Source organism: Caloenas nicobarica, chromosome 33 (genome assembly GCF_036013445.1).
Source record: "Caloenas nicobarica isolate bCalNic1 chromosome 33, bCalNic1.hap1, whole genome shotgun sequence".
Classification (NCBI taxonomy): domain Eukaryota; kingdom Metazoa; phylum Chordata; class Aves; order Columbiformes; family Columbidae; genus Caloenas; species Caloenas nicobarica.
The window spans coordinates 791113-818579 of record NC_088277.1 but is presented as its reverse complement, the minus strand read 5'-3'; the positions used below and the strand labels follow the sequence as shown (position 1 = coordinate 818579).

Genomic DNA, 27467 nt, shown 5'->3' with positions numbered 1-27467 from the left:
CAGTCTGCGCATGCGCCAGCCGCGCTCGGACCCCCTGCCCGCCGCTCTGCGCGTGCGCCAGCCGCGCCCCGGTTGCCATGACACCGCCCCGCCCCTCCTCGCACTTCTGTCCCGCGCATGCGCCGGTTCACCCTCGCCCCGCCTGACCCCACCCCGCCGCGCGTGCGCTGGGGGCGGGGCCTCGCGAGGGGGCGGGACCGAAGCGGCGCGCCGGGAACACGTGGGGCGGGACGGACAAACGGACACGCGGGGGGGGACATGGACACGCACGTGGGTAAACGGGGATACAGGGGGGACACAGACACCTCCGCGGGCACAGGGAGCGCCCGGACACCCCCGCCAGTCCCCCCGGCAACAGACAGACACGGTCATGCTCACCCCCCCACGCGGGGCGGACAGACGGACACGCAGCCCCCCCAAACACGAGCCCAGCTGTCGTTCCCAAACCAGCGTTTTATTTGGCAGGAGCAGCCCCGGGCAGCGGGCTGGGCCCCCTCCCTGACACCGTGCGGGGCTTGGGGGCACCCCCTGCTCCCCGCTTCTCCCGGGGGCTGCTCCACTGGCACCGGGCGGGGGGACAGTCGCCCTGAGCAGCCCCGCGGTCCCCAGTTCCAGCTGCCACCGGGCACCGCGAGGTGCCGAAGCTGAGCTGGGACCTGCCATCATCACCGTGACACCATCAGGGGCTGGGGGGGAACGTGCTGAGGGGGTCCTGCCTGAGGGCGCGGTGTCACCCCGAGGTCACCCCGTTCCCCCAAAGCCAGCAGTAGTGTCAGGAACACAAACTACGGCCCATCCGGCCGTTTCCTTTGAGGGCCGAAGACAAATTCGCCCTCCCGAGGAGAAATTCCACCCCTCCAGGGCTGACACAGGCATCTCCAGCCTCTCCCCAGTCTCACAGCGGCTCAGGAACTGGTTTTAACTGGTTGTATGTGGGGACACAGTCCACGGCGTTTTTCAGGAGGTGCGATTCAATCAGCATCTCCCTTTTTGAAAAGCAGGGGGGACGAGTGCTGCAGATTTTAGGAGAGGATGGTGCTGTGAGTCCATCTCCTCCCTCAAAACCACCCCTCCTCCTTCCACACACACCAACTTTTCAGGTCAAAAAAGAAGAGATTTGAGGCAGCCCAGCCTCAAAACATCCATAAAGGGATAAGTCAGCTCTTGCAGACGGCGGGGAAGGGGAAAAGTGGGGGAAAACACCCAGATTTGGTCTGTCGCTGCTCCATATTGAGCAAATATTGGTGGCGGTGGCTGAGAATACAAAGCAGGCCCTCGAGTAGTGTGAAACGAAAGCGTCCGCATCCAAAATTCCTCAAAATTCCCGCCCTGGGGTCCCGTCCTGCCCTTGGCAGCCGCGGGCTGACTTATCCCTCTGAGCGCCGCGGCGGCCGGAGTCACGAGATCTCGTTGCCGAAGACCTCGAGCACGAGCGGGGTGAGCTGCATGCTGTGCTCGGGCTGGAAGGACAGGCAGCGGTACTGCTTGGAGTGCTCCTCGTTCAGGCTCCGCAGGTCGGCCAGTTTCTGGATCATCTTGGCGTAGAGCAGGCGGCTGCCGGGAGGCGGGTGCCGGCAGCGGATGTAGGTCTGGAGGATCTCGGAGAGGCGATCCTGGAGGGATTCCACCAGCGACGTGTCCTGCACGCCCGGGCGATCTAAGGAAGACGGCGGAGAACACGGGAAGGTGAGATTTTGGGGGAAAAGTGGGGTTAACGCAGCTAAAAATTCAGCAGGTTCATGATTTTTGGGGGGCTGAGCATCCTCCCACCTGGGGACAGGATGCAGATGGCCATGAGGAGCACGTGCTCTTCTTCGTGGAGGTTCAGCTTCTTCAAGGCGACCTGGAATTTCACCAGTGGCTCCAGGAGGTCCATGCTGTGGCCAGCTGGGGAGAAAAAGGACGTTTTTAGGACATTTTACTCAGCACGAGATCCCCCAGAGCCAAGGGATGAGCGTGGAGCTCGGCGGTTGCTCTGTCAGCGCTACAGAGCTGGGACAGTGGAAATAAGACTTTTGATACAGCTTCAAACGCGTTGGTATTTAATGGCACTTGCCCCCCCGCATGGTTTCTCTAAAGCAGGATATGATGGAGTGGATTTTGCTTTGGAAATCTATAAAGACAATTAAACCTATAGACATTTTGCCTCCTTATAGAATCATTTTGGGTGGAAAAGACCCTCAGGCTCATCGAGTCCAAACGTTCACCCAACGCTGGCACTAAAACGTCCCCAAGAACCTCGTCTGTTCAACCCCTCCAGGGATGGCGACTCCAGCACCGTCCTGGGCAGCCTGTTCAATGCCCGACAGCCCTTTGGGGAAGAAATTACCCCAAATTTCCACCCTCAGCCTCCACTCGTGCAACTTGAGGCCGTTTCCTCTTGTTCTATCCATTTATCCCATCAATAAGGTCCCTCTGGGCTTCTCTTCTCCAGCCCCAGCTCTCTCAGCCTTTCCAGATGCTCCAGACCCCTCAGCATCCTTATGTCCCTCCCCTGGACCCTCCCCAGTAATTCCTCGTCCTTCTCAAACTGGGGAGCCCAGAACCGGTCCCAGTGACTGCAGATGGGGCAGAGCAGAGGGGGAGGATTCACCTCCTTGGACCTGGACCTTCCAGACTACCCAGGGTGGGATTTTTGCCTCTGAATTTAAGGCTGGGACGACATTCCTCAGCGCCTTTACCTTGGGTGACGTCGCTGATGCGGTACTTGAAGTCGTTGCTGCCGCAGGTCCACGTCATGTCCTCCAGGGTGAAGGACTGGTTGGAGCGCAGCATGATCACCTCGATGGCGCTGGATTTCAGCAGGGCGATCTGATCCTCTGCTGCCAGCTCCCTGGGGAAGGGGACGGGGCTGATGTGGGACCTGGCTGGTGGGCAACCCACAGCCCACGCCACCCACGCGCTCCATCCCTGACCCAATCCTTTCTCTGGGGGCACCCCAAATTCTTCCTCACCCCAGGTTTCTACCTCATTGAGCCACAGGTATTAATATTTTTGCAGCCACATTGATTTAGTGGTACCACCCAGCGCCCCGAGCACAAGTGACACAGGACCTGAGTCCTGCCCAAATCACGATGGGGACCACTGACCTCCAGCGTCTTTCTTAGGAACATTTTGCTGGCAGAGTCTGGGTGAATCGGGGTGAAATAGAAGAGGAGTGACCCCAGGGAGGAGGAGAAGACAGAAAATGTGAAAGTAGGAACAGACCTGGGAAGGGAACAGAGCCTGAGGGACGGCTGTGAAGGTGAAATGGAGAAAAATGAGCTGGCTGTGAAGGGCAGGACGGGATTCCTGAGAGTGGAAAACCACCATGGACGTGGGGATCGGGGAGCAAGCATCTCACCTAAACCCCGGGATCATTTTGGCGAAGCCGATCACCTTCTGGATGCTGTAGCTGACCAGGTCGGCCAAGTGCGGGAGCATGGAGAGGTGGGAGAAGTCGATGTTCATGGAGGAGCTCTCGTCGTTCTCCTCAGAGAGGTCCAGGTTGGAAAACATCTGGGGCTCCACGGACTCTGGAGAGAAGGGAGACGGTCAGAGGGTCCCTCGGCTGTAGGGAGGACGTTACGGGCGAGGGGATGGACGGCAGGAACAGGATCTGTCATGCTTTGTGTTGTGTTTAGACGGTGGGACGTGAGGAGCCAGGCTGAGAGAGCAGCTGTTTGGTGGCTGCCAACAGCAGCAAGAATTTTGCACTGGGACTTTTAGCTCCTCTCCTTTGCTGTGATTGAGTCAAAGGGAGGTTTAGGTTGGAAATTTGAGATAATTTCTTCCCAGAAAGGGCTGTCGAGCATTGGAACAGGCTGCCCAGGGCAGTGGTGGAGTCACCATCCCTGGAGGGGTTGAACAGATGAGGTTCTCAGGGACCAGGGATGGGGTAACAGTTGGACTCGATGATCTTGAGGGGCTTTTCCAACCAAAAAGATTCTCTGATTCCATTATAAGCTCCTCAGACGAGGTAAAAAAGGGTCAGAATAGCCAGATTTGGGGAAAACTGCTGCATTTCTACTCCTATCGCCCACTGAGTGCGGTACCTGGGAATGTGCCGAAGCCGTCGGAGCTGAAGAGGTCGGTGGAATCCTCCGAGGACAAGTCCTGGGTGAGGATGGAGGAGGGTCTCGCTGCCGCCTGTGTTTTGGGGTTGCTCCTCACTGGGGGCTGGAAGAGAGCGGGACGTGAGGAACGGGGCCCGGGGAGTGATTTGGCCTTTAAGGTTCTTGCCCTGGGATTTTTAACTCCTCTCTAGCAAGAGGTTTTGGGATGAAACGGGTCCTCTGCACCCCAGCAGGAGCCGAGCCGAGCCGGTGCGCCCCAAAAACGTACCCGGAACTTGGTGAAGTCGGCGTAGGTGGGGTCGTAGGTTTTGCGGTGAGCCTCGACGAGGATGTCGATGACTTTCTGCTGCTCCTCTGAGAGCTTGGGCTTCAGGCTCTCCTTCAGCGCCTCCTCCTCCTTGCGCTTCAGGATCATCTCCCGCTTCCTCTGAACCTCCTCGTCCGTCAGGATGACTGCGGGGACAAGGAAAAATGTCACAGATGGGGCCTGGAGCGACCCCAGCGCCCGGCAGCACCCCCAGCACCTCGCCAAGCAATTATTAAACCCGCGTCAGCCCCGTCCTCGCTCCCAACTGCCGGGTCGCCCCGCGGTTTATCGCCCGTTTGGAGGCTTTTAGGTGAGAAATGGGTGCAACGAGGTCGCGCCGGCACTGCCGTAACCCTGCTGTTTGCTCTGTGCTTTGGGGCGAAATAATGAAATCTCCATCCTGCGAGACTCGGGCCAGCGGGTTCATCTCGCTCCCGACAACAGAGGGAGCCTGATAAGGCCGTAGTCTGGGGACCTGGCAGCGTTTCTGCAGCATCACGAGTAGTTTTAAGCTAAAGGGACATATAGACAGACCCCCACACCAAGGGGAGGGGATTTATTGCTCGTGTTATGGGTGACAACACTTGGCAGTGGCCACGGGTTGGACCCGAAGGCGGTACGCGGAGTTTCTCCTGTTTAATTAGGGTAGGGGAGCATCCCCAGGCAGCTTGGGCTCAAATCTGACCTTTATTAAAAGAGCTTAAAGACCTGAATGGCCTCACGGGGTTGAAAGAGAATCATTTTGGTTGGAAAAGCCCCTCAGGACCATGGAGTCCGAGCGTTCACCCAACGCTGGCACTAAAATGTCCCCGAGAACCTCGTCTGTTCGACCCCTCCAGGGATGGCGACTCCAGCACTGCCCTGGGCAGCCTGGTCAATGCCCCACAGCCCTTTCTGTAAATAAGTTTTTCCTAATATCCAAGAAAACAAAAGCAATGGGGAGCTGCAGGGTAGCGACCCCGCCATCCCACAACCAAGTCACACATCCACCAAAAACGCTTGTTTATTCCCCAACTCCCAGCAGGTCCTAAAAACAGCAAAGCCCATTCGTCCCTCCAGACGTTATCAGCCCTTTAACCAGCCATTAACAAAAAACTCCAAGCACGTTATCTGGTGCTAACGTGATGTGACTTAGTGGTTGGACTCGATGACCTCGAGGGTCTCTTCATCCAAAATTATTCTGGGATAGTCCAGCTACAAACCCGTTGCACTGCTTTAAAGTACATTCACGCTCAGCACCAGAAAAACCAGCGGCCAAGGCAGCCGAGCTGTCCCCAGGGCCACCCGGAGGGACATCGCTCCCGAGAGCGGTGACAGCCCGGGCAGCGAGGTGGATTTCTCCTCTACCAGCTCGCCCCGCACAGATAAGGCAGACAGAAACCCACAACTATTTGCTAACGTTGGCTGCGGACGGCGCGGGGCGAGCCCAGGCTGTAAATCCTTATGGCCGCGACCTCGGCTGCTTTCCAGCTTCCACCTCCTCCCCAGTCCCTCCCCAGGAGACGGTGGCCACCCCAGCACTGTCCCCAGCTCCCGGTGGCTCGGGGTTTTTGCTCTGTTTGAGTTTCAACACCCGCAGTGCCTTCCCCAACAGGCACCGGCTCCTCCAGCCCATCACCGCGGCGGCGGGGCCGCACGATCAGGGACCCTCAACCCCGCGTGGTTTGGGCTGGAGATGATGTTTAAAACCATCCGGCCACCCCGAAATCCGGGGATGGAGACGCATCCGCCTGCACCATCCCCCAGATTAATTCGGGCACAAAAAATAGAACCTGTGGGTGTTGGCAGGAAAGGAAAAAAAAAAGCCAAAATTTCCATTTGTCCTGGAGATGGAGCAGATCCCTGATGAAGAGAAGATCCCTGGATCTTCTCCTTTTAAATGAGCAGCCGTGCCCCATAAGGAGGGCAAAAAAAACCCCAACGTATAAACCACCAGATGTTTTTTGGGTGAGCATGAAGACGTGCAAGCCCATGGTAGCCGGTCAGCGCAGCCCGTTCGGCGTAGCCGTTCCTAACGAGGGAAAAGTGTTGACTTGCACCCGTTAATTACCCAGGAAGGGCTGGAAGATTCACACGCGGGGTGTCTGCACCCTGGCCAGGTCCCAGCGGGGTGCGTAGGAGTTAATTTGCCAGCCACCCCATTAGCAAGCTGTTAACGGAGTCTCACGCTCTCATTGCTGCTTCGGACTCAGGTCCCGTCGGCGGCAGGGTTGTAGAATCATAGAATCACAGCATCATTTTGCTTGGAAGAGCCCCTCGAGATCATCGAGTCCAACCATAACCTTAACCTAGCACTAAACCATGTCCCTAAGAACCTCAAACCGGCCCGGCCTCGCCTGTGACAATCCTGTCACCTCTGGTGACAGCCCAGGGAAGACACAAACCTCCCTCCGAGAGCTTCAAGATCGCAGGTTTGACCTAAAAATAACCATAGCACACCTCGTTCCCCTTCATTTAACCAGCAGCAAAGTCCACGGGAGGCTATTTTTAGTCTCCTTAGGTCAGGTTTTGTTAATCCAGTACCAGATTGCTAACGGGGTGGTTTACAGGTTAACTCCCCCCGAGAGCACACGTGTCCCTGGGACCCGGCCGGGGTGCAAACACCCCGTCAATCGCTATATTTTCTGGCCTTTCCTGGATAATTAGCCAGTGCAAATTAACACTTTTCCCTCGTTAGCAAGGGCTATGCTAAACGGACCACGCTGACGGGCTCACGTGTCCTCTTGCTCACCAAAAACATGGGTACATCTGGTGTTTTACAGGGGCTTTTTCTCCCTCTTTATGGGACACGGCTGCTCGCTTGAAAGGCAAAGATCCAGGGATCTTCTCTCCATCGGGGATTCGCTCCATATTTGCGACAACCGGAAATTCAGGCTTATTTTTTTTCCCCTGGTTCCGATTTTCTGGAGGTGCTTTGGTGGCACCCGGTGACATCGCACGCCGCTCTCTGCTCGCCACACAAGGGAACAAGCGCCGCTTCCGTTTTCCAAATTTTCAGGTCCATCAATCATTCCACGCGACGTCCTGTTTGTGACACGTCCCCGGAGAAGGTTGTTATTTTGGTTTGAACCCTATGCAGACACCAGCCTTCCCCTGAAAACCCAGGACGTGGAGAGCATGTGTACGTAGGAGGAAGCGTGCCAAGCGGCTTTTATTTTTAAAAGCTGCTTATCTATAAATATAGCTGAAGAAAATAAATATTTGGACAACGTTAGCCTGTTTGGATTGGGTTAAAAACAACTTTACTTCCCACTGCTATTTGCTTGAGTCTCTGCTGTGCACGTGGCTGGACAGACGGACCCGTTTTGTAAGAATAAAGGGGGAAAAAAAGAAAAAAAAGAGCAAAACACAAGCCAGTTTTACGCTCACGGAAATTGCTGTCGCTGTGGGGAAGCTCATTGAACTCTCCCCCTTTGGCTGCACCGAGGAACGCGCAAAGATGTTTCGGAAAAGACGATGACCTTGCACGGGCAAATTCAGGCAAAGTTAATGAGAAACGGCCCCGGATGCTCTTGTGGAGCTGATGTCCTCAAAGGCGACTTAGCTCTGCTAAAAAGGCAACTCCCTGATCACTGACCAGCGCAGGAACCGCCTCAATCATTAAACGAGCTCCCCTCAATCATTACCCGCCATGTCCCCTGCCCTTTGCATCCTCTGCGAAGCCTCGTAGGGCTCTTGGGTTTTGCACTCACGTGTCCACCTTCTGCACCAAACCTTGATTCATAGATTCCTTTCGGTTGGAAAAGACTCTCAAGATCATCGAGCCCAAATGTTCACCCAACGCTGGCACTAAAATGTCCCCAAGAACCTCGTCTGTTCAACCCTCCAGGGATGGCGACTCCACCACTGCCCTGGGCAGCCCGTTCAATGCCCGGCAGCCCTTTGGGGAGGAAATCACCCCAAATTTCCACCCTCAACCTCCTTCTCCAGCCCCTTCCCCAGCTCCGTTCCCTTCTCTGAACTCGCTCCAGCTCAAGTTCTTTCTTGTCATGAGGTGATCCCGCCACCCCTGGGGCCGCCATGTTGAGCCCTGAGGTGATTTCGGTGCCCCTGGGGCCGCCATTTTGTGTTTTTAGGTCATCTCGGTGCCCCCGGGGCCACAATTTTGTCTGCTGAGTTGATCCCGTCACCCCCGGTGCCGCCATTTTGAGCCCTGAGGTGATCTTTGTGCCCCTGGGGCCACAATTTTATGTTTTGAGGTGATTTTGGTGCCCCCGGGGCCGCCATTTTGAGCCCTGAGGTGATCTCGGCGCCGCCATTTTGAGCCCTGAGGTGATCTCTGCGCCGCCATTTTGAGCCCTGAGGTGATCTTGGCGCCGCCATTTTGAGCCCTGAGGTGATCTCGGCGCCGCCATTTTGAGCCCTGAGGTGATCTCGGCGCCGCCATTTTTGAGGGTCCCTAAACTGCCCCCAGGATTCGCGGTTTGGCCTCCCCAGTGCCCAGCACAGGAGGGTCACTGCCCTGGGCCTGCTGGCCACACCAGTGCTGGCACGAGCCAGGATGCTGGCGGCCACCTTGGCACACCTTGGCTCACGTTCAGCCGCCGTCACCAACGCCCCCGTTTAAAAATGCCCCCGCGTTAACGGAGAGGGACAAGGACACCCCAGCGGGCAGCGGGGACGTGTCCCCATCCGCACTCACACTCCTTCATCATGCCGATGTCCACGCAGCGCTTCAGCCGGCAGGCCTGGCAGTGCCGCCGGTTGTCCTTGGTGATTTTGCAGTCGCCGTTAAAGGGACACGTGAACATCGCTTTCCTCTTCATGCTCCTCCTGGAGAGGAAAGGGGAAAAAATAAATAAATCTTGGGTCAAATCAACATTTTTTTTGCGTGTGCAAGAGGCTGCTCTGAGTATTGGGAAGAGGTGCAAGCACAAGTCCAGGTCTCTGGACAGCAAAGAGATTGCTTAGAAGAGCTGGAAACATCTCAGATCCGACTCTTCAGCTCACCTGGTCACTTGTGAACATCAAGCTGGAGAAGCTGCACCTGCCTGGGGACACGTATGGGTTTGATCTTAGAGGTTTGTCCATTGCTGGACAGCACGGAAAAGGAGAATTTCTTACAAGGATGCAGCCCGGGGGTTCAACGACAGGTTAAGCAGCTTTCTGGGTTTGTCCAGGTCTTTTGAAGGCCAAAAGAAAGGTGGAAGAGCTGCAGAGAAACCAGAGCGGCAGCTGGAACGTACCAAAGCGGCGCGTTATTAAACATTGACCGGCCTTTAAAGCCCGGCTTTGCTAGAATAACTGGCCGGAGCGCATGTTTGTGTGCGCAGGGGACAGAAACCTCACTGCAGGCTACAAGAGAAACAAGACTTAACATAATAACCCCCTCTGCCACCAAAACCACACCGTGCCACGTCCCTCTGCCGCCGCCGGGACCGTAAATCTTCCAAGTACAAAGGGTCAAAGCTGGAGCACCCGGCAAAAACTCGCTTTTCTGCAGGGCTGTCCTGCGATATCGCTAATGACACGTTACGGGCAGAGCTGCAATAATCAATTTTCTGCGTTCAGAGACGCCGCGTCTTTGCTTTGGAGGAAGTTACTCAGCGACGAGCGAAGCTTATGTCTGGATTTGCAACTATTTCTAAATGCTTCAAATGGAAGGGCGATCTTTTAAACGGAGGTGAACCAAGCGCAGGGCTGGAAAATCCAAGCGAGGGTGTTCAGGGGGAAATGCAGCAGAGCCCAGATGCAATTCAGGCACAACCCAAGAAACCCGCCACCAAAATAATTCTGTATTTCAGCACCGGGATGAAGCATCTCCCGCTAGAAAGAGTTGCTCTTTTAGCAATAGAATCCCTCTGTGATGCTGAGCTGATGTGCACGACCCACAGCAAACACCGTGGAGGTACCAAACGGTGGCAGAGGGGCCCCACCAGCCCAGGAATGGTGCCAAACCTGCGCTTATAGGGTATAAATATAAAATACGTTCTCGGGCTGCAGACCCAGAGCAGCACATAGTGTGCAATTAAAGGCTATTTTCAAAAGGGAGATGTAAACAGAGAGGCTTTTGCTCTCCCTTCACCTCATAGATGAATAAATAAATGCGTTGAGGAAAATTAATACAGGAAAGGGGGGTGGCAGAGCCCTCCATAACCTGCCTGATACCAAGAAATTCCTATTTCACCCAGCAGCTGGCTCCCAGTTTATCGCTTTTCTCTGAGTTTTCCCCTTCCACCGAGACCTTTGCTCTCCCAGGAAGGGGGACAAACGTCACCCAGCTCAGGGGCAAATCAGGATTTGGAACCAAACACCCCCAAAATCTCCCAGTTTCGGTGAAAAACTCCATTTTCGAGCACATGGGGCGGGCGGGCGTCTCGTCTTGGGAACGCGCAAACAAGCCAGAGCAACGCGAGGCCCTCGGGCAGGGAAAGATGTCCGAGGAAAAGCCAATATTATGGGTTTGGTATGAAAATTGCAGTTTATTCGAGTGCAGGGCACAATAGAGGGTTTCTAAGCAGCCGCTTCTCTGTCCCAAGGGCTACGAGGGGCCCCCCCAGTTACACCAGTAACCCCGGGGGGCAACCGGTCTGACCCACAGTGGGAGCTCACGCCGTCTGGCCGGGGTGTATTTTTGTAAAGCTCCAGAACTGGCCATTTCAAGGCTCATTTAAGATCCGCGTCCTGGGCAGGCTGCCGAGCGTTAAAAATAACACGATCCCCTCCCTGCGCAAACACGGCGGGGAGGGGAGGGCGGTTTGGAGGGGGCCAGGGGGCTGTAACTGGTGGTGGTGGGGAAAATGGGGACAATTCGGGTTGAAGGGACCGTCCCAGCTCCCCCAGTGCCCCCCCTGCCATGAGCAGGGACATCTGCACCAGCTCAGGTTGCTCAGAGCCCCATCCAACCTGGGATGTCTCCAGGGATGGTTCAGCCACCACCTCTCTGGGCAAATTGTTCCCGTGTTTTGCCCCCCAGCTCGGGGGTTCATCATCCAGCAGTGACCGTCCCCTGCGCTGGGCACTACGGAGGCCAAAACTCTGATCCTGGGGTCAGTTTTGGGCCCCTCAGCACAAGAAGGACATTGAGGTGCTGGAGCGAGTTGAGAGAAGGGAACGGAGCTGGGGAAGGGGCTGGAGAAGGAGGTTGAGGGTGGAAATTTGGGGTGATTTCTTCCCCAAAGGGCTGTGGGGCATTGACCAGGCTGCCCAGGGCAGTGCTGGAGTCGCCATCCCTGGGGGGGTTGGACAGACAAGGTTCTTGGGGACATTTTAGTGACAGCGTTGGGTTAATGGTTGGACCTGATGACCTTGAGGGGCTTTTCCACCCAAAACGATTCTCTGATCCGGCTTTACCTTGCCCGACAGACCCCGTCCCTGATGGAGAACAGCAAGGACCGTGATTTCCAGCTAAGAAACCTGAGCATTAACCACCCCCCGACGCAGCAGCCGATCCCCCCCTTGCTCTTTGGCAGACACGTGCCCGACGGTCCTACCGAGCACATGGAGGAGAAAGCGAACGCCAAGCAGCTTTTAGGTTATCAGAGATGTGAATTGCAGGAAAGCCAGATGGTGAAGAGCAGCCCCCACCGGAGCGGGGGCAAAGCCTGGCCTAGACCCGCACCACGGGGCAGGTATCAGTCCTGGGCTGGTCCTTCCCCTCTACCCGACAGGACTGATCTCAAAGCCGCTCCTTCTGAGCGATTTATTAGCGAGACGGGCTTTCGATACCCACAGCTCTCACATTTGGGAGACTGGGTTTCCTGGAAGCTCACACTCAAACCCAAACCCCGGCGAGTCATTTTGGCACCGGGGCTGCGGCAGAACCGCCTCGCACGGCCACCACAACCCCTTCGCGGTGGGATAATCCCCCGTGACACCTACACGGACACCCCAGGAAGGCCCAGGGTACCCCCCGAGCAGAGCAGCTCTCTGCCACCCGTTTTGCATCTATTTGCATTTTCTCCCCCAAATCCTGCCAGCTCCGTCCTGCACTTCTGATCCCAGGGACCCTCCAGACAACTGCGCCTCACCCTGAAATATCTATAGCGGCCTCTGGGGAAGGAGGAAGAGGAGATTTATTTTAAAATTTTCACGTAGAACATGGCAAAGAGCTGGGGAGGATGACGGGAGGGGGAGATGCAGCGGGGAGCTGAGAGGTTTTGAAATAGCCAGAGCCCTTCCAAGCATCTATTAACACCCAGTTTCATCGCACCAGGGGAAACCCGGACTGCAGAAGAAACCGCGGATGCTTCAGCCGAGTCACAGCAGAATAAATCACGCCGGCTCAGCTGCTTTTTTAAGAGCTCCTGAGCAAACAGCTCAATAAAACGCCGCTGTCGCCGTGGGCATCATTAGTAAACCGCGGACTTCGGAGCAGCCGGCCAAAGGTCGCCTCGCGCCTGGTCGTGCCGCACGTTCTGCGCACATCTGAGCACCCAGGAGTGCTAGAAAATGGCTTTTTGGGGAGCCACATCACGCAGGGGCGTCCCCAAGGCAGGTCCTGCTGCGTCCCTGCGCTCCTGGGCACGAGGCTCCGGGTACGGAAGAACCAGCCCAGTTCTGCAGAGGAGATTAAAGTCGTGTTTGCAGCCTGGACGCGCTCAAAATAAATCAATCTGCAAGGCCTTCCTGAGGTTTTGCTGCTGCTGTTCGACATTCGCAGCCGCTCACTCTCTTTCAGCCCCTTCCAGCTGCGAGTCCGACCGCCCAGGGCAGTGCAATCAGCCACCAGAAATTGATAGCGGAGCAGCGACCTGTTTTTTGGGGTTTTTTTCCCCAAAGAATTGCTCGGGGAAGTTGAAAACCGGCGAGTGCACACGAGCACAGGTCGTTATAAACCTCAAGGTGCTGGCAAAGGGATCGGTGTCTGTTCTGGGAGAGTTTCGGGGGTCCAGGCTCTCCCGTGGCAGCGCTATTTTACTGCAGAAAGCAGATAGTGCGGCAGCAGCAAGTGTTAATTCAGTGATTGAAAACAGCTTGTAAACAAGGCCCTGCAAGCAAGAGGGAACACACCAAGACCTGGCATGGGGAGAGCGTGCCTGGAAAGCAAAATTTAAAGTAGTAAGAGCCTTAAATTGAAAATAAAGGCTTGATATGGGGCACGAAGGGCTCGCTGAAGACGAGAGCGTTTCTCAGCATGGGGATGTCTGTTCAGAAATACCGTCGCAGTTTACGTCTTGCATGATCACAAGGGTGTGACGGCAGAGATGGGGAAACAGGAGCCGCAATCGCGCCCAAAAAGGGTTCGTCAAGCAGCACTGGCTGTTTTGGAGCCGAAAAGCCTCTGCGGTCATAAGGATGAGGAAGGTTGGAGACACCAGAGCACAGAAGAGAGCACCTGGATGAAGAATTACTCATTTTTCGGCAGCAATCGAGGAAAATGTTGTCGCACAGGTTGGCCGAAGCCGCCCCGTTCTCCAGCAGCCTGCGGTGCGTGAAAACCCCCATCCAGCCCCGAAATTCCTGCGAGAGCAGGTCAGTTCTGACTCTGCCGCAAGGTTTCCAGCTCTGGCTGCTGCAACGGCCCGGCTCGAGGCGCCAACCTGTGCGCGCCGGTGTGTGCAACGCGGTGTGTGCAACGCGCCGGTGCCAAACCCTTGAGTAAGGCTCTTCCCAGCCTGGCCCACGCCAGGCGTTAGGCCTGGCTTTGTTGCACCAGCGCTTAGTCATTCTCTCGCTTGCTGCAAGCCACGGGAACTCCCACGTGAATTTCTCAGCTCCGTCTGTGCGGGAGTGTCGCCTGGGCAGGCGCGGGGGTAAAGCCATCAAAATATGACTTTACAATCCACAAACCTGCAACTCTCCACGCTCTGAGGTCTCAGGAGCTTTGCGGATGTTTCTACCTTGCTGAACACCAGCCTGAGACCACTTAAAACCCTTATCTAACAGAAAAAAAAAGCCTCAAAATAGCTGCGTATACATCCTACGGCAACTTTAAAGCCCCAAAAGCCAGAGTTGTGAGTTAAGGAGTTTCAGAAAGAGCTTGGTGCCCACCAAAGCAGTGGCCAGAGAACCCCCCGTATCTCCGTACACGAGCGCACAGCACTTCAGAGCGGACAGGAGCAGCTTGCTTTAAAGACAAAAAGTTTGTGGCCATCCCACCAGTTTAGTTTTCAAACTGGGTCTATTTTCGAGGTGCCGTCCCCAGCGTTAGACACTCCCGCCGACGCAAGAGGGCTGCGAGGCTCCCAGACTGATGGAAATCTCTGTCTCGGTTGGGGAAAAACAACCTGCTTCCCACTAGCAAATGGTGTCAGGAGGGAAATATGTTCGCGATCTCCACCACTATCAAGATCCCGCGGGTGCGTCAGCCGCCTGGGCCGCCCGGTTTGCGGGGACGGAGGTAACTGGGACGGCGCCCCGAGGGCTCAGCTCTCCCGCTCCTCGCGGTTCGCGGGTCCTGGAGCAGGATCCCACGCTCCCCAAAGCCCCTCGCCCACCTGAAGAAGCCCTTGCAGCCTTCGCAGGTCATGGCGTTGAAGTGGAAGCCGGTGGCTTTGTCCCCGCAGACGCCGCAGATCCGTGGGACGTTCCTGTCCAGGTCACCGGCCGCGTCGGGGAGGGACGTGCTGGCAGCCACGGTCTCCATGTCTGCGAGGGCACGGAAAGCCAGGTATTTATTTCATCAAGCTGTCACACCTTTACGGTTTAATTTCTAATCTGATTTGCTTTACAAAAAGCCAATTAGATGCAAAGAAATAATTTTTCCCTGGCTCCAGCACGATTTGGCAAGAGAAGCTTCTGCGTTCCCTTTGGCTCTGTGTATTAACACCACCAAAAACCAGGTTCTAGATAGTTTTTAATGTCTTTTTAGTACATTTTCCCATCTACCCAGTAAAATCGGACCCCCTTTTCCCATACTCACAGCCTTAAACACGCTGTAGAACACACAGCAATTTTCGGGGCTTCAGTGGGAGAAATCGCATAGCCCACCCCATACCCAAATTATTTTTCTGCTCCTTCGCATGTGCTTTTAAAAAGCCTTGAAGGAACCAGGATTCACCCAGCTCGATGCTGCAAAACCACAGGGAAAGGGGTCGCGGTGCCGAATTTCCCTTGTGCACGGGCAGGAAGCAGCACCGGCACACGCCGGCTCCCGTAAGACAGAAAAATCCCAAATGCTGCTCAAGAGAACCTTGTTTTAAAAAAAACCACCTCAACAGGGATGTAAACAAGGGAGGAAATGGTGCTCGTAACGCACATCGCTGAAATTGATATTAAAATGGGGCTTTTCATAGACTTTCTCTGGCTTACAACAGGAGCCTGTTTGCTGCTAGAATGAGTATCTAAAAGCAGGGGGAAAATAAAAGTTTTCCGTGGTACCAAATCTCGGCGAAGCCCACGCGAGGCTGCGGTTTCAGTATTTCGGTCGGACGGGCTGTTTGCGGCTCAGCTCACCCTGGAGCCCCCAGCGGCTCCCGTGCCTCAGTTTCCCCGCACACAGGACAGAGTTGCCCCATTTGCGCATCTCAGGGTGAGAATTTTAAGCTGAATCGAGAGCTTCAAACGAGATTTGTTTTGTTTGTTCGCTTCTTTTAGGTACGGCCCAAAACTGAGCCCAGGATTCGCAGGTTAGCCTCCCCAGCGCCCAGCACTGCCCTGGTCACACTGGCCACACCAGTGGCCTTTTTGGCCACGTGGGCCACTTGGCACGCTCAACGGCCCCGGCATTTTTAATGGGATTCCGTGCTGCTTGGAGAAACCTCCCAGGAAAAGATGGGCACAACAAGGAGAACATTCACCTGTGTCGGGAAGATACGCCACATTCTGCTGGTGCATCTCCCAGGAGCTCTGGAGCTGCGACATGGAGCGACCTGCAATTCAAAAGACAAAACAGGACACGGTCTGGGACGGATTAACAACTGATGGAGGTCGATGAGTCAAAGGAGAGCGTTGGGCCGCGTTCCCCGGTCACAGCTCCGGCCCCTCGGCGAGACGTGAGAGCCAGAAAGATGAGGGCAAGAGGCGCTCGGCTCGCCCCTGCACCCTTGGTAATACTTTCCTACACATTTAAATTTCACAATTCGGTGGCACGAGAGCTGCTGGCATGCTTGGGGTGGCACAAAGCTGAACGGCTGCTATCACCACAGAGCCTGCGTGCTCCAAATCAATGGGATCACCTGGAGCTTCTCCGTGGTTTAGTCCTCGGTTTAGGTTACGGCTGGACTCGATCTTAAGGGTCTCTTCCAACCGAACTGATTCTACAATTCTCCCTCCCTCCCTCTTCATGTCATTTTGTTCCTTCAGCCACTCTGCTCAACGATGGGGAGCACCAGCCTAACGTGGTGTTAGGACAGGGCTGGGAAAAGGTTTTCCTAAGTTGCTTTGCCTTCCTTGAGCTTCTCCTTAGGCCTGGTTGACCCATCTTAGCAACAGGGTGCCAGGCTGGCTCGTCCCCCTGGGTCCCCCTGCCGCTCAACACAAAGTCACAGCCCCAAACCACAAAGGTGGCACCATGGCGGGGGTCGACCTGCTGGAAAGCAGCTCCGCAGGGAGGGACCTGGGGACAACAGGGTGACCACGGGCCAGCGACGGGCCAAGAAGGTCCATGGGGTGCGCGAAGAAGAGCGTGACACCCCAAACGGGGACACAGACACCTCCAGAGTGGGGAAAGCAGGTGCTGATGCCACCAAGCCAACCTCAGAGGGGTCTCTCCCGGCCCTCGTCGTACCTCTTGCTTTCTCCAGCTCTTAATTAACAAAGCGAGAGGCGATCTGGTCGCTGACACTGATTAGAGAGCAATAAGCCCGTGCCAGATGCGATTCCCGCGCGGACGACGGCGCCGCCTCAACCTCCCGGCTCTGACTTCTTGGAAAACGTGACTCAGCCCCGAATGGAAGTTTCCCCTCCGCCCCCGAAGGCCGCTTGTTCATCAGACCCCACGTTTGGCCGTCACCGCTCGGGAGGAGCGGAACAATTTGTGCGAGAAGCGCCGGCCTCCCCCGAGCGGGCGCCGGGAAGGTCGAACCTCTTTTGTAGCTGGTTAAGAGCAAAACTGCAGCCACCTGGTTGTCACCGAGCAGCCGCGCTTTGCTAAATCTGAGATTTTTCTTATTCCCCAGGCACCAAATCCATGCATTTTCAGGAAATTTCAACTTTCAGATTATTTTCGGGGTTGGGGGGGTTTGAACTGTCACGGCAGCAAAGCTCGAGCAGCCGCGAGATGCTGGCGGGGAAGGGCTGTGCGATGTAATTAGCAGCCGGAGCTCTCGGCCGGGACGCTACCAGGTGACAAAGGGACACGAAAGCCACCAGCGTCGAGGTTTAAAGCCATGGGAAAAATCTCACCTGTGGGAGAGACCAAGAGGGGGGAAAAAAACCCAGCACAAATAAGCCCCAGCAGGGCTCAGAAACTGGTAGGAAGTATTTCAAAGCGGTTGTCTCATGTTTTACCACTTTCCCTTTCCTCCGGCCAGCTTGCAAAACTCACGCTTGCAGCTCCACAGGACTTGGCAGAAGTGAAAAGGCTTCGGAGGACGATTTGTCCCGCTGAAAAACCTTCCTCACCCTCCGCAATCCCAGCACCGAAACGCCTCCGTCCTTCCTCTAAAGCCGCAGCGACAGCCCGACCTGGGAATGACAGCCCAAGGAAAAGCCAGAGCCAAAACCCAGCGCCGGGGCTGGTTGTGGGGCTGCTGCTCGGCTTTGCACCACGGCCCTCATGGGCAAAGCCAGAAATGTGTTTTTAACATGAATATCCAGTGTAAGAAATACCCAGAAGCAAGAGCAGGGCTTCGTCTGGCCGAGGATATGGGTTTTTATTCAGCCAGGGCTTTGTCCGGCCAAGGATACGGGTTTATATCCAGCCAACGGCTCAGGCTTCGCTGAGATTTTGGGGAGAAACCAAGCGGGTTGAGGAACAGCTGAACACTCCCAGAAATCAAGAGCAACGTCTCATTAAAGAGCCTTTGAAGTCCTTGGTGTTTTGAGGCTACCATCCTTAAACATTTTCAGGACGCAGAAAATAAACCCTGACAATACCGTGGCAGTATTTGTCACGTTCTCAGTATCGCGCTTGCCCCATCAAAACGCCTTTTTTTTTTTAGTTAATTCGTTTGCCAAGCAAAACGAAACAAAAAAAAAAAAAAACACACACACCAACTTTATCCACACACGGCCTGAAAGGAACAGGCTGGTTTCTGAAAATCCGAGTCAACCCCCAGCCCTGGCACCGCTGCCGAAACCTCGGCTGGACCCGCTGATTTACGGGGAGGTTTTGGGCTGTTCCCGGCAGGCGCTCGGTTGGCACCGCCGTTGACATGTCAGAACAACGCGCCGCTCGCCGAGCCCCTGGCAGCACACGTGCATTTTCAGCGGCTTTTCCCAGTACAAATCGGCCTATTCATGACAGCCAGTTGCAGCATGCGAGCAACCCCCTTTTCTCTTTTAATGAAAGACAATTAAATAATTGCCCTCGGTCGCTCCAGGGATTACTTCGCTGCCTGCGAGGAGATTTATGAGACGGCGGATTGACGGGTTCTGGGAAGAGGGAGCAGTGGATCCTGCATGAGCGGGGATGGAATCACAGAATTATTTTGGGTGGAAAAGACCCTGAAGGTCACCAAGTCCAGCCGTTCACCCAACGCTGGCACTAAAATGTCCCCAAGAACCTCGTCTGTCCAACCCCTCCAGGGATGGCGACTCCAGCACTGCCCTGGGCAGCCTGGGCAATGCCCCACAGCCCTTTTTGGGAAGAAATTACCCCAAATTTCCACCCTCAACCTCCCCTGGTGCAACTTGAGGCCGTTTCCTCTCGTCCCATCGCTTGGGAGCAGAGCCCGACCTCCCCGGCTCCAACCTCCTTTCCGGCAGTTGTAAAGAGCAATAAGATCTCCCCTCATCCATTTCTAGGTTGGAAAAACAACCTTTTCTTGCAAGACCCGGAGTAGCCAACAACCTCCCAAGCAGACCCGACAAGCCCGGTGGTACCGGGAGACCGGCAGCTCTTTATTACCTGATGCGAGTCAGCTCACGTCACCCCTTCCTCCATTAATTTGATGAGATGTTCGCCTCTGCGAACGCCCCCAGAGCAGGGCTGGAGGCTCCTCCATGGCAGGGAACACGTACGGGGGACAACTCCTGCTCCGGGGAGCCCAGACACTCCCAGTCTGCAAACAACATGTCGCTGCGGTGACATTGCAGAGGAGGGTCCGGCTGCGCGACAACTGCGGGAGCTATAAATACGGGTCTCGAGAAGGTCAGAGAGACTTAAAAACAAATTTTAAAAGAACTCCTCTCGAAGGAACAGGATGCTAATCTCATTCCTTGCGAGGAATCGGGCGCTTACGGGCTCCCGAAACACTTTGTGGTGTGGGGGCGAGCAAGCCCGGGGACACGCTGAACTCGATTATGGTCACCAGTGCTCCCAGTAACATGGTCACGAGCTGACATCTGAGCAGCCACGGCCCTGGCAGCAAAGCTCAATTAGAAATAAGCGTTGACAGAGGAAAAATCGGGTCTGTTCTCAGCCTGGCGAGGCTCTTGCCATCACCCCAGGACCAGCATTGCTGAGCATCCTCCCCATCGCACCCAGCACTGGGATGCAGGAGGGAGCAGAGGGGACGCACCGGAGTCCCCAGATACCCGCGGTGGGGTTCCCAGGGTCATCGCCACAGCGATACGACCCTTCCCGACGCTTTCGTGAGGGGCGATCGCTCTGCAAAGGTGTCGGAGCAGCTCCAGGAGCTACAGAATGTGCAGCCCTCAGGGCTGCATGTGCTGCAAAATGCACCCAGCTGCAAACGCACCCAGCTGCAAAATGCATCCGAATGCGCAGCCACAAGTCCTCAAATGCCTGCACAAGGATGGTCTAGAGACGCTGGATGTGCTTTTCCTGCCAGACAGGAGCCAGGGACTGGAGTCCAGGCACAAATTGCATCAATTCCAAGGTGGGAAGTGCAGGAAAAGCTTGTGCAGCAAGGCTGGAAAGGGCCGGGGGAGACGAGCATCGCGGTGCAAACCCCCAGCAGCTTCACTGGTACGGAGATGCAGAAGGAAAAGCCCCCCGGCCATTTGCAAGCTCTCCTACCACGTTAGCCAAAGATCTTTATAGGATCTCACGTCGCAATTAGGCAACAAATCCTTACGTGTGCTGGTAAAAGCAGAACAGTATTTCTAAAGTGCCGTTCTCCTGACTGGGAGGAACGAAGGAAAGAGATCTCCAGATTACGGCTCAGGCACCACGTCAGAAAACACCTCTGACCTGCGTCCTCGCTGCACGACACTTGGTCATTTCAGCCATAAAAATGAGACCAAGCGCTCGCCGCAGAATGTACCCGGGTCTGTGAGCTGGGGAGACCCCAGCGGCACGTGCGAGAGGCAGCTGGGTCGCTTTAATATGGGATTTTTATTCTTATTGCCCAATTATTTCATGCAAAAATTTTTAAAAAAAATTCCTTCTAAGTAAGAGACTCAAGTGGCAGTAAATAGTCGGGTTCTAAGTGCATTCTAAAAGTGATCTACAAGGCGCCCCGCAATATTTCAACCTTGCCACTGTTCAGAGTGAGGACCAACTATCAGAAAGCAAGGAAAAAAAAAATCCTCATATAAAATTGGTATTTATATTAATCCTGACCCCAGGATTCGAGGTGCAGCCTCGAGTCACGTTGAGCCGCTGCCACCAACACCCCCAGCTCCTTTTCCACCTTTCCAATTGCTCTTCCCCGAGCCCGTAGCGTTAAATGGGATTTTTTTCCCCGATGCATTAGGCTTGAAAAGCAACTTAACCAATTCTTTGGTGCCTCATTTCCTGAGGATGTTACTCACGACCGAGAAGTGCTGGTGGTCACCAAACCCACGCCTGGCGGGCCAGAAAACCTGGGGACGGCGACAAAAAAACCCCCGCGGGGCCGGGTTTGCGTTGGGTTTGTTTCACTCGGAAGCTGCCGCATGTGTTTGTGATTTAAGGGAAAAGGCGGCTGCGAGACACCGGGTTGGGTTATCTCAAAAATAGCTCGTGTGCTGGTATAGCGCTGTATTTACAACCAGAACTTCAAATTCTGGTACAAATCCCCGTCTGCAACACCTAAATTACGGTCCCTTGGTTACAGCCAAACCCAGCTACGCTGCACCCAGCACAGGACAGAGCCGTTTTGCTCCTATTCTGCTAGAAAAAAAAACTGGAAAACACCAGATTTTCCCAGTTTACCGCTTCACCACGTGCTCTGGCAGCTCCGGCCCCGCAGCCCAGGCCACGGGGGCTCCTCAGCCCAGCCACGCAAGGCTGGGCTTAAGCCCTTCCCAGCTCTGGCTCGGCTTAAGCCCTTCCCAGCAGCCGCCTAAGCCGGGCTGCAATCCCGGCAAGCTCTACGGAGGCTGAGAGCTCCAGAAGGACACGGTCTGGGTGACACACTGGTCCGTGTGACGAGTTTTTGTCATTACAGGGGTTTTTCCCCCCTCCAAGTCCCCGCGCCCGAGGGCACTGCGAGAACCGCAACGGTGGAGATGGCCGTGGAATTACAGAGTAATGATGGATGGAAGAGACCCTCAGGATCGAGTCCAAGCGTTCACCCAACGCTGGCACTAAAATGTCCCCAAGAACCTCGTCTGTTCAGCCCTCCAGGGATGGCGACTCCAGCACTGCCCTGGGCAGCCTGGTCAATGCCCCACAGCCCTTTGGGGAAGAAATTTTCCCCAATATCCAAGATTTCCCCCAATCTCATGTTGCTCATACCCCGTCCAGCCCGGCCTGGGATGTCTCAGTGTGCGATTTTCCTCCAGCCAGGACCGGCGCACAACGGCTATTTCCTCCTTCAACGTTTTCACTTCTTATCTGGAGTTATTTCTGATGTTGCCAATGGAAACTCTGCCTTTAGCTGAGTTGACACGATTTCCACGGCGATACCGCGGGCACCGCCGAGTGACACCGGCACCCGTGCACCTGGATAATTGCAGGGCACGGCAAGGACGGGTCAAAGAGAAAACTCCGCTCCTGCAAACCCGGAGCCGCAATTATCCCCACAGACTCTTCCTCGTGTCGCCCGAACCCTCCCTGGGTTTCAACCGTCCCCTCCTCTCGCTCCAAATTCCTCGTGCGCTTCGTCGCCGCCTTTGTTTCCCAATCGCCGATTCCTGGGTAAGAGCAGGTGAGGAAACATTTCTCCCCTATTCCAAAAAACTCCGGAAAAGGCCAAGGGAAGGAGCTGCCCCTGCACGCGGTAAATTCCACGCTCCTTCTGAGCTGCTCCCTTATTTCGAAATCTATGCAAACGCGTTCTTGCTAAGAATGCAAATTGCCCTGTCGTTCTGCACCGGAGAAAGAAATCGCACCGAGAATACACAACCCCCAGGGACTCCCCAGGCAGATTTAATACTGAAAATACATCGGTTGTATCATTTATTAACCTGTATTGGGGTTTTTTGCTAGAGATGGAGGAAAGACTTCAGCTGATTAAGCTGCAGGATAATACTGAAGTCTGTATAGAAATAATTATCTACTGAAGTCTGCATAGAAATAACTTGCTGAGGACATGCCCTGAATTCGGGAGGGGAACCAGAGCTTGGCTGAAAAAAGAGAATTTAAACCTCTGTCCCCCAGATTGGAGCCAGTGCCAGGAGCTGAGCGTCCAACTGCAGCTTCTCTGCAAAAGCACCGAAAGCTCTGCAGGAAAAGCCCACAATTCGAGGGCTGGGAGACGCGCAGAGTCCCAACGCGCGTGGGAAAGGCCGGGCTGCTCGGGCAGCCTTTGAAATAATAAACCGATTTACCCAGATCCCAGCAGATAGACGAGATGTCTGAGGCCGCTCCCAGCAGCACAGACCTGGCAGCATCGGTCGACCCGTCCTGGAAGCAGATTCCGGTAGATCTTTGCTGCAAAAGGGCTAAAATACCCGCTTACGCCCACGAATTTAACTTTGCGTCAAGCAAAACCCTCTCGTGAAAGGGGAAAAATAACTTTTAAAGCCCCTCGCGTCTCGTAGAGCTGCTCCCATGGCAGACTGTTCTACCCAGCTGCCTTATCTCCTGCGTCGCCGTACGGTATTTCATTTGTTAGGGCGTGAAAGGCACCAACGTGGAGAAAACCGCATTTGGAGAAGCGGCGAGCGAGAGAAAAAGGGGATTTGTGAGGGGTTAGTCACCCTGAACCAAGACCGGAGGAGCACAAGCCTTGACCAGCCCTCCGACAGCACCCAGCTTTTCTGGTTGAAGAGAGATCCCGCTCCAGCACCGAGCTGCTTTCCCAGGAATTTGGCGTTACCCCAGACAGTAAATGGCATTAAAAGAGTCTTATGTTGAAGAAGGAAAAAAAAAGCTCCTAATACACGGAATTAACAGAACTGAAAGTCTCATCATTGTGTTCAAGCAGGCTACAATATGATCGCAGGAGCTGCCAGCTTTTGGCTGTGATGTGACCCAAAAAATTCAATGGATCTCTGAGCCCTTTTGCACTGAAGAAAGCTGGAGCGTCATACGAGGATATTTCCAGTTTTAGGGAGAAAAAAACCCCAAGTCACATCATCTGAGGCCGCCCCCCAACCAGGAATATTCACATTATGCAGATCCAAGAGGGTCCGAGCTCCAGGTGAACATCCCTGGGACCAGAATAACTCTCACCAGCTCCTCAGAAGGGAGCTCTAGAAGCTCAGCTTGTCTTCTCCTTCATTCATTACATTAATTCTTTGCTTTCTTGCCCCCCACCTGAATTCCAGCCCATGCACCAAACCTCCCCAAACTTCCTAAAACCTCTTTACCTGGTGAAAACAGCACCAGGCTAAATAACTCTCCTTGCCCAAGAGGGCACGAGAGCGTTGGGAAGATGCAAAAAAGTAATTTTTTGGACCACATTTCGCAGGGCATCGTGTCCAAGCTCCACACACGGCAGCTGGGGACACGAAGGTGACTCAAAACTCACGGGTCCCACGGAGGACGCTGCATTTTCCACAAAACTAAGCGAGTCTAAATATAGCCCTGGCTTGTATCTTATCTGCGTTCTGTTAAACGGGGTGTTTATTATCCGAGCACTTATTTATAAGGAAAAACCCCACGTCAGCGCTATCGACGTCCCCGCGGCAGGGAGGGGAGCAAAGCCTTTATGGGACAAAGGGGACAAAGGGGACAAAGGGGACAAAGGGGACAAAGGGGACAAAGGGGACAAAGGGGACAAAGGAACGGCCGCTGGCCCCATCACCTCGCTCCAGCCCATCCTGGGGGGTTTCTTGCCCAAGAGGGTGGGAGAAGAGGGAGCGATGACGAAACAGGAGGCGTCGTGGGTGTTTTGCGTTGGGAAATTCAAATAACACCTACAGGAGCTGGGCATCCAGCTGGCAGAAGTCATAAAAATCATCGGATTTTGGTTGGAAAAGCCCCTCAAGATCATGGAGTCCAAGCATTCAGCCAACGCCATCACTAAAATGTCCCCGAGGACCTCGTCTGTTCAACCCTCCAGGGGTGGCGACTCCAGCACTGCCCTGGGCAGCCTGGTCGATGCCCCACAGCCCTTTTTGGGAAGAAATTACCCCAAATTTCCAGCCTCAGCCTTCCCTGGCGCAACTTGAGGCCGTTTCCTCTCGTCCCATCGCTTGCTCCTTCACCTCCGGCACTTCCACCAAAAAAACCCTCCAGGAACAGCGAAAACGCGCAGGGTTTTTGTTGAAAACAGGAGATTCACTCACCAACGTCCCACCGACCCGGGCGAAAAAGAGAAACTGGAGCTCAGGAGTCGCGTCAGCAGGTCCCGGCGCCTTGGGCACACACCGCGTATTCCTGGCAATGAGGAAGCTGCTTTTAGATCTACAGATAAAGGTTCCAGGTATTGTTATTTTTTTTTTTTCCACCGCTTTTACACCCCGTTTCCATTTATTAGTAGCCAAAAGTCGCTCGCGCCGATACCGCCGTTAAACGCCGCAGATAAGGAAATTGCGCTTGAGCCGCGGCTGATTCAGCAAAGGCTCAAACGAAAAGTGGAGGAGGCGGCAGCGGCGCCGGTGGCTCCGGCCACCGGGGTCCCAAGTGACACCGGGGTCCCTCGGCTGGACCAGGGGACTGTTCCCCGGTGTCGCGTCTGCTTCTTCAGGTCACTGCCGAGAAGCTGCGGTTTTAAAGCTTTTGGGAGCCTCTGACCTTCCTTATCTCGCTGGACTTTTGCTCCTCTTGTCGCTTGTGTCCCTCCCTGTCCCAACCCCGGGGCACAAGTTGTCTTCGTGGGCTGTGAGACAAATGCCAGCACACGCGTCTTATTTTAAAAAACAAAAAAGAAGCGGGTGTTTTCATTTTTAGAATAGAATAATTCAACGGGAATGGACCTACGACGACCAGCCGGCCCGGCTCTGGTTTTGTCACCCCTGGTTCTTCAGTTCTCCCCCTCCACAGCAGGTCCCACAAATTCAACGCGAAAATCAGAGGGATGTTTCCCCACAATCTGCTGTAAACTGTGGGTCAATACCTCTATTTTAGGAGGCAGTTCCACGTGCATTTCTCTCATTTCGGGGGTTATATTTTAATCTCCACCTTTGCAAAATATTCTAAATTAAGGCCACTGTCTCATCAGCATCATGGGGCGTTCCAGGGGTGGTGACTCCACCACTGCCCTGGGCAGCCTGTTCAACAGCCCTTTGGGGGAGAAATCACCCCAAATTTCCACCCTCAACCTCCCCGGCGCAACCTGAGGCCGTTTCCACTCATCCCATCACTTTCCACATGAAGACACTGACACCCTCCAAAACAAATCGTCACTTTTGAGCTGCCACCCGCGTCGTATTCAAATACAGCCGGTCGTGCGTAAAACCCGCGAGACACCCCCAAAACAGGACACCCCGCGGGATTTAATTCCTCCCACGCAACGCGGTTTTGGGCAAGTCCCTCGTAGCCGATGCCACCTGCGGAACAGCCCCACGTCTCTTCTGGGGGGCTGATCGCCCTCGTTGGGGGCTGTAATTAGTGCCAGGAGGGTCACGATCACTCCCCGTGCACCCCGGGCGCTGATGTGCTCACGTTCCCTCGCACAAGCACAGGAAAAGCGCCACAGCATCTTCCTCCCCATCACCTTCCTCGCACGGGAGGGACAGACCCACTCACAATCACTCGTGATTCTGATTATTCATCTCCCGGCGACTCCGCGTTTCAATTTCAAAAGTTTCGGGCCAGACCGACTTTGCTTCGGTTCAGCAACAACAGGTTAAAAATTATTCCTGCGTGCACAGAGGGACGGTGAGCTATTAAATGGGAAAAAGAGGCCAGAATAGCCAGTTGTTTTGTTTTGAGCGCACTGGGATTCAGAAAATAAACACCGAGCAAAAAAAACCCACCAACTAACTGAGCCGAGGCAAATTCTTGCCTGATGAAAACACCTATTTGTGCTTCGCGCTTTTGTAATTCCAAATCCCCGGGCGAGATCTCACACCTGACGCGTTCGCAGCCCAATCTGGGGCAGACATCGGCCAACGCCTCCCGCACCTGCCCGGCTTCCTCGCTCCTCTTCCTCGCTCCCCTTCCTCAGGGACACGGTGCCAACGCGCGGCTCCCAGTGGCTTTTTTGCCCCTTTTTCCCCCCCCAATATCGCATTTTCACAAGGTCCACCCCAAAGCCACGGCGTCGCCAGCCCGATCCGATTCGTCTCCGTTTTAACCGGCTGCTCCAGACAAGGAAGACGAGGTTTTATTCAAATGAGTAATTAATTACAGCCGTGACTTCCTCCCCCAGAGCAGACGGGTTAAACGTTCCGCCCGACCCGCACCGAGGCACCGACCGAGACACGGAGGAAGCGCCGCGGAGCGGATGTCTGCCTGTCTGTCCGGCTGCTCTCGGGGGGGACGCGCGTCGCCCCGAAATTGCTGGTGCTGCTTGAAACGAGTCCTGGGAGGAAGATGAGTCACTGCCCGGCTCGTGTGGGAGGGGAACGCGCCGCAAAGCGCCGGCTTCTGGTGAAAACCACCTTCTGGAGAAACTTTGAGTGCTCAAAGCTCCAGCCCCAGGCTCCAAAAAGTGCAAAAAGAAAAAAAAAAAAAAAAAAAGAGGAAGGAGCAGCTCAGCGCAGAGAAAAAGCACCTTAACCTGCCCAATATCTGCAACCCCCGGGTGCCTTTGGGTGCTCGGTAACCTAAAAAATAACCCCCCGCCCCTTCCTGGCGTTGGAGCTGCAGGAAAACTCCCGGTACCTTCGTTTTCACTGCGCTGGGAAGTCGCAGCTGGAAATCCCGGCGGTCAGATCGGAGACGGATGGAAAGTCAC

At 54.9% G+C, this 27467-nt stretch overlaps 1 protein-coding gene across 1 annotated transcript; it reads right to left on the bottom strand.

Annotated features, from left to right (window-relative positions):
* Positions 1-446: 446 nt before the first annotated feature.
* On the bottom strand, positions 447-27467 carry VDR (vitamin D receptor). The gene is made up of 11 exons (XM_065654351.1): positions 27395-27467; positions 24913-25003; positions 16044-16115; positions 14742-14892; positions 9005-9135; positions 4324-4508; positions 4035-4158; positions 3344-3515; positions 2682-2833; positions 1771-1887; positions 447-1657 (listed from the first exon to the last, which is right to left on the bottom strand). The coding sequence occupies exons 3-11, from the start codon at positions 16105-16107 to the stop codon at positions 1398-1400; spliced, it is 1356 nt and encodes a 451-aa protein (XP_065510423.1). The 5' UTR covers positions 16108-16115; positions 24913-25003; positions 27395-27467; the 3' UTR covers positions 447-1397.

Coding starts and splice junctions, on each gene's coding strand:
- VDR (XM_065654351.1), bottom strand. CDS start 16,107: ATGTCGCAGCTCCAGAGCTCCTGGGAGATGCACCAGCAGAATGTGGCG. Junction 9,136..14,741: donor GGCTGCAAGGGCTTCTTCAG/GTGGGCGAGGGG, acceptor TTTCCTCTCCAG/GAGGAGCATGAAGAGGAAAG. Junction 1,888..2,681: donor CATCAGCGACGTCACCCAAG/GTAAAGGCGCTG, acceptor TTTTCTCCCCAG/CTGGCCACAGCATGGACCTC.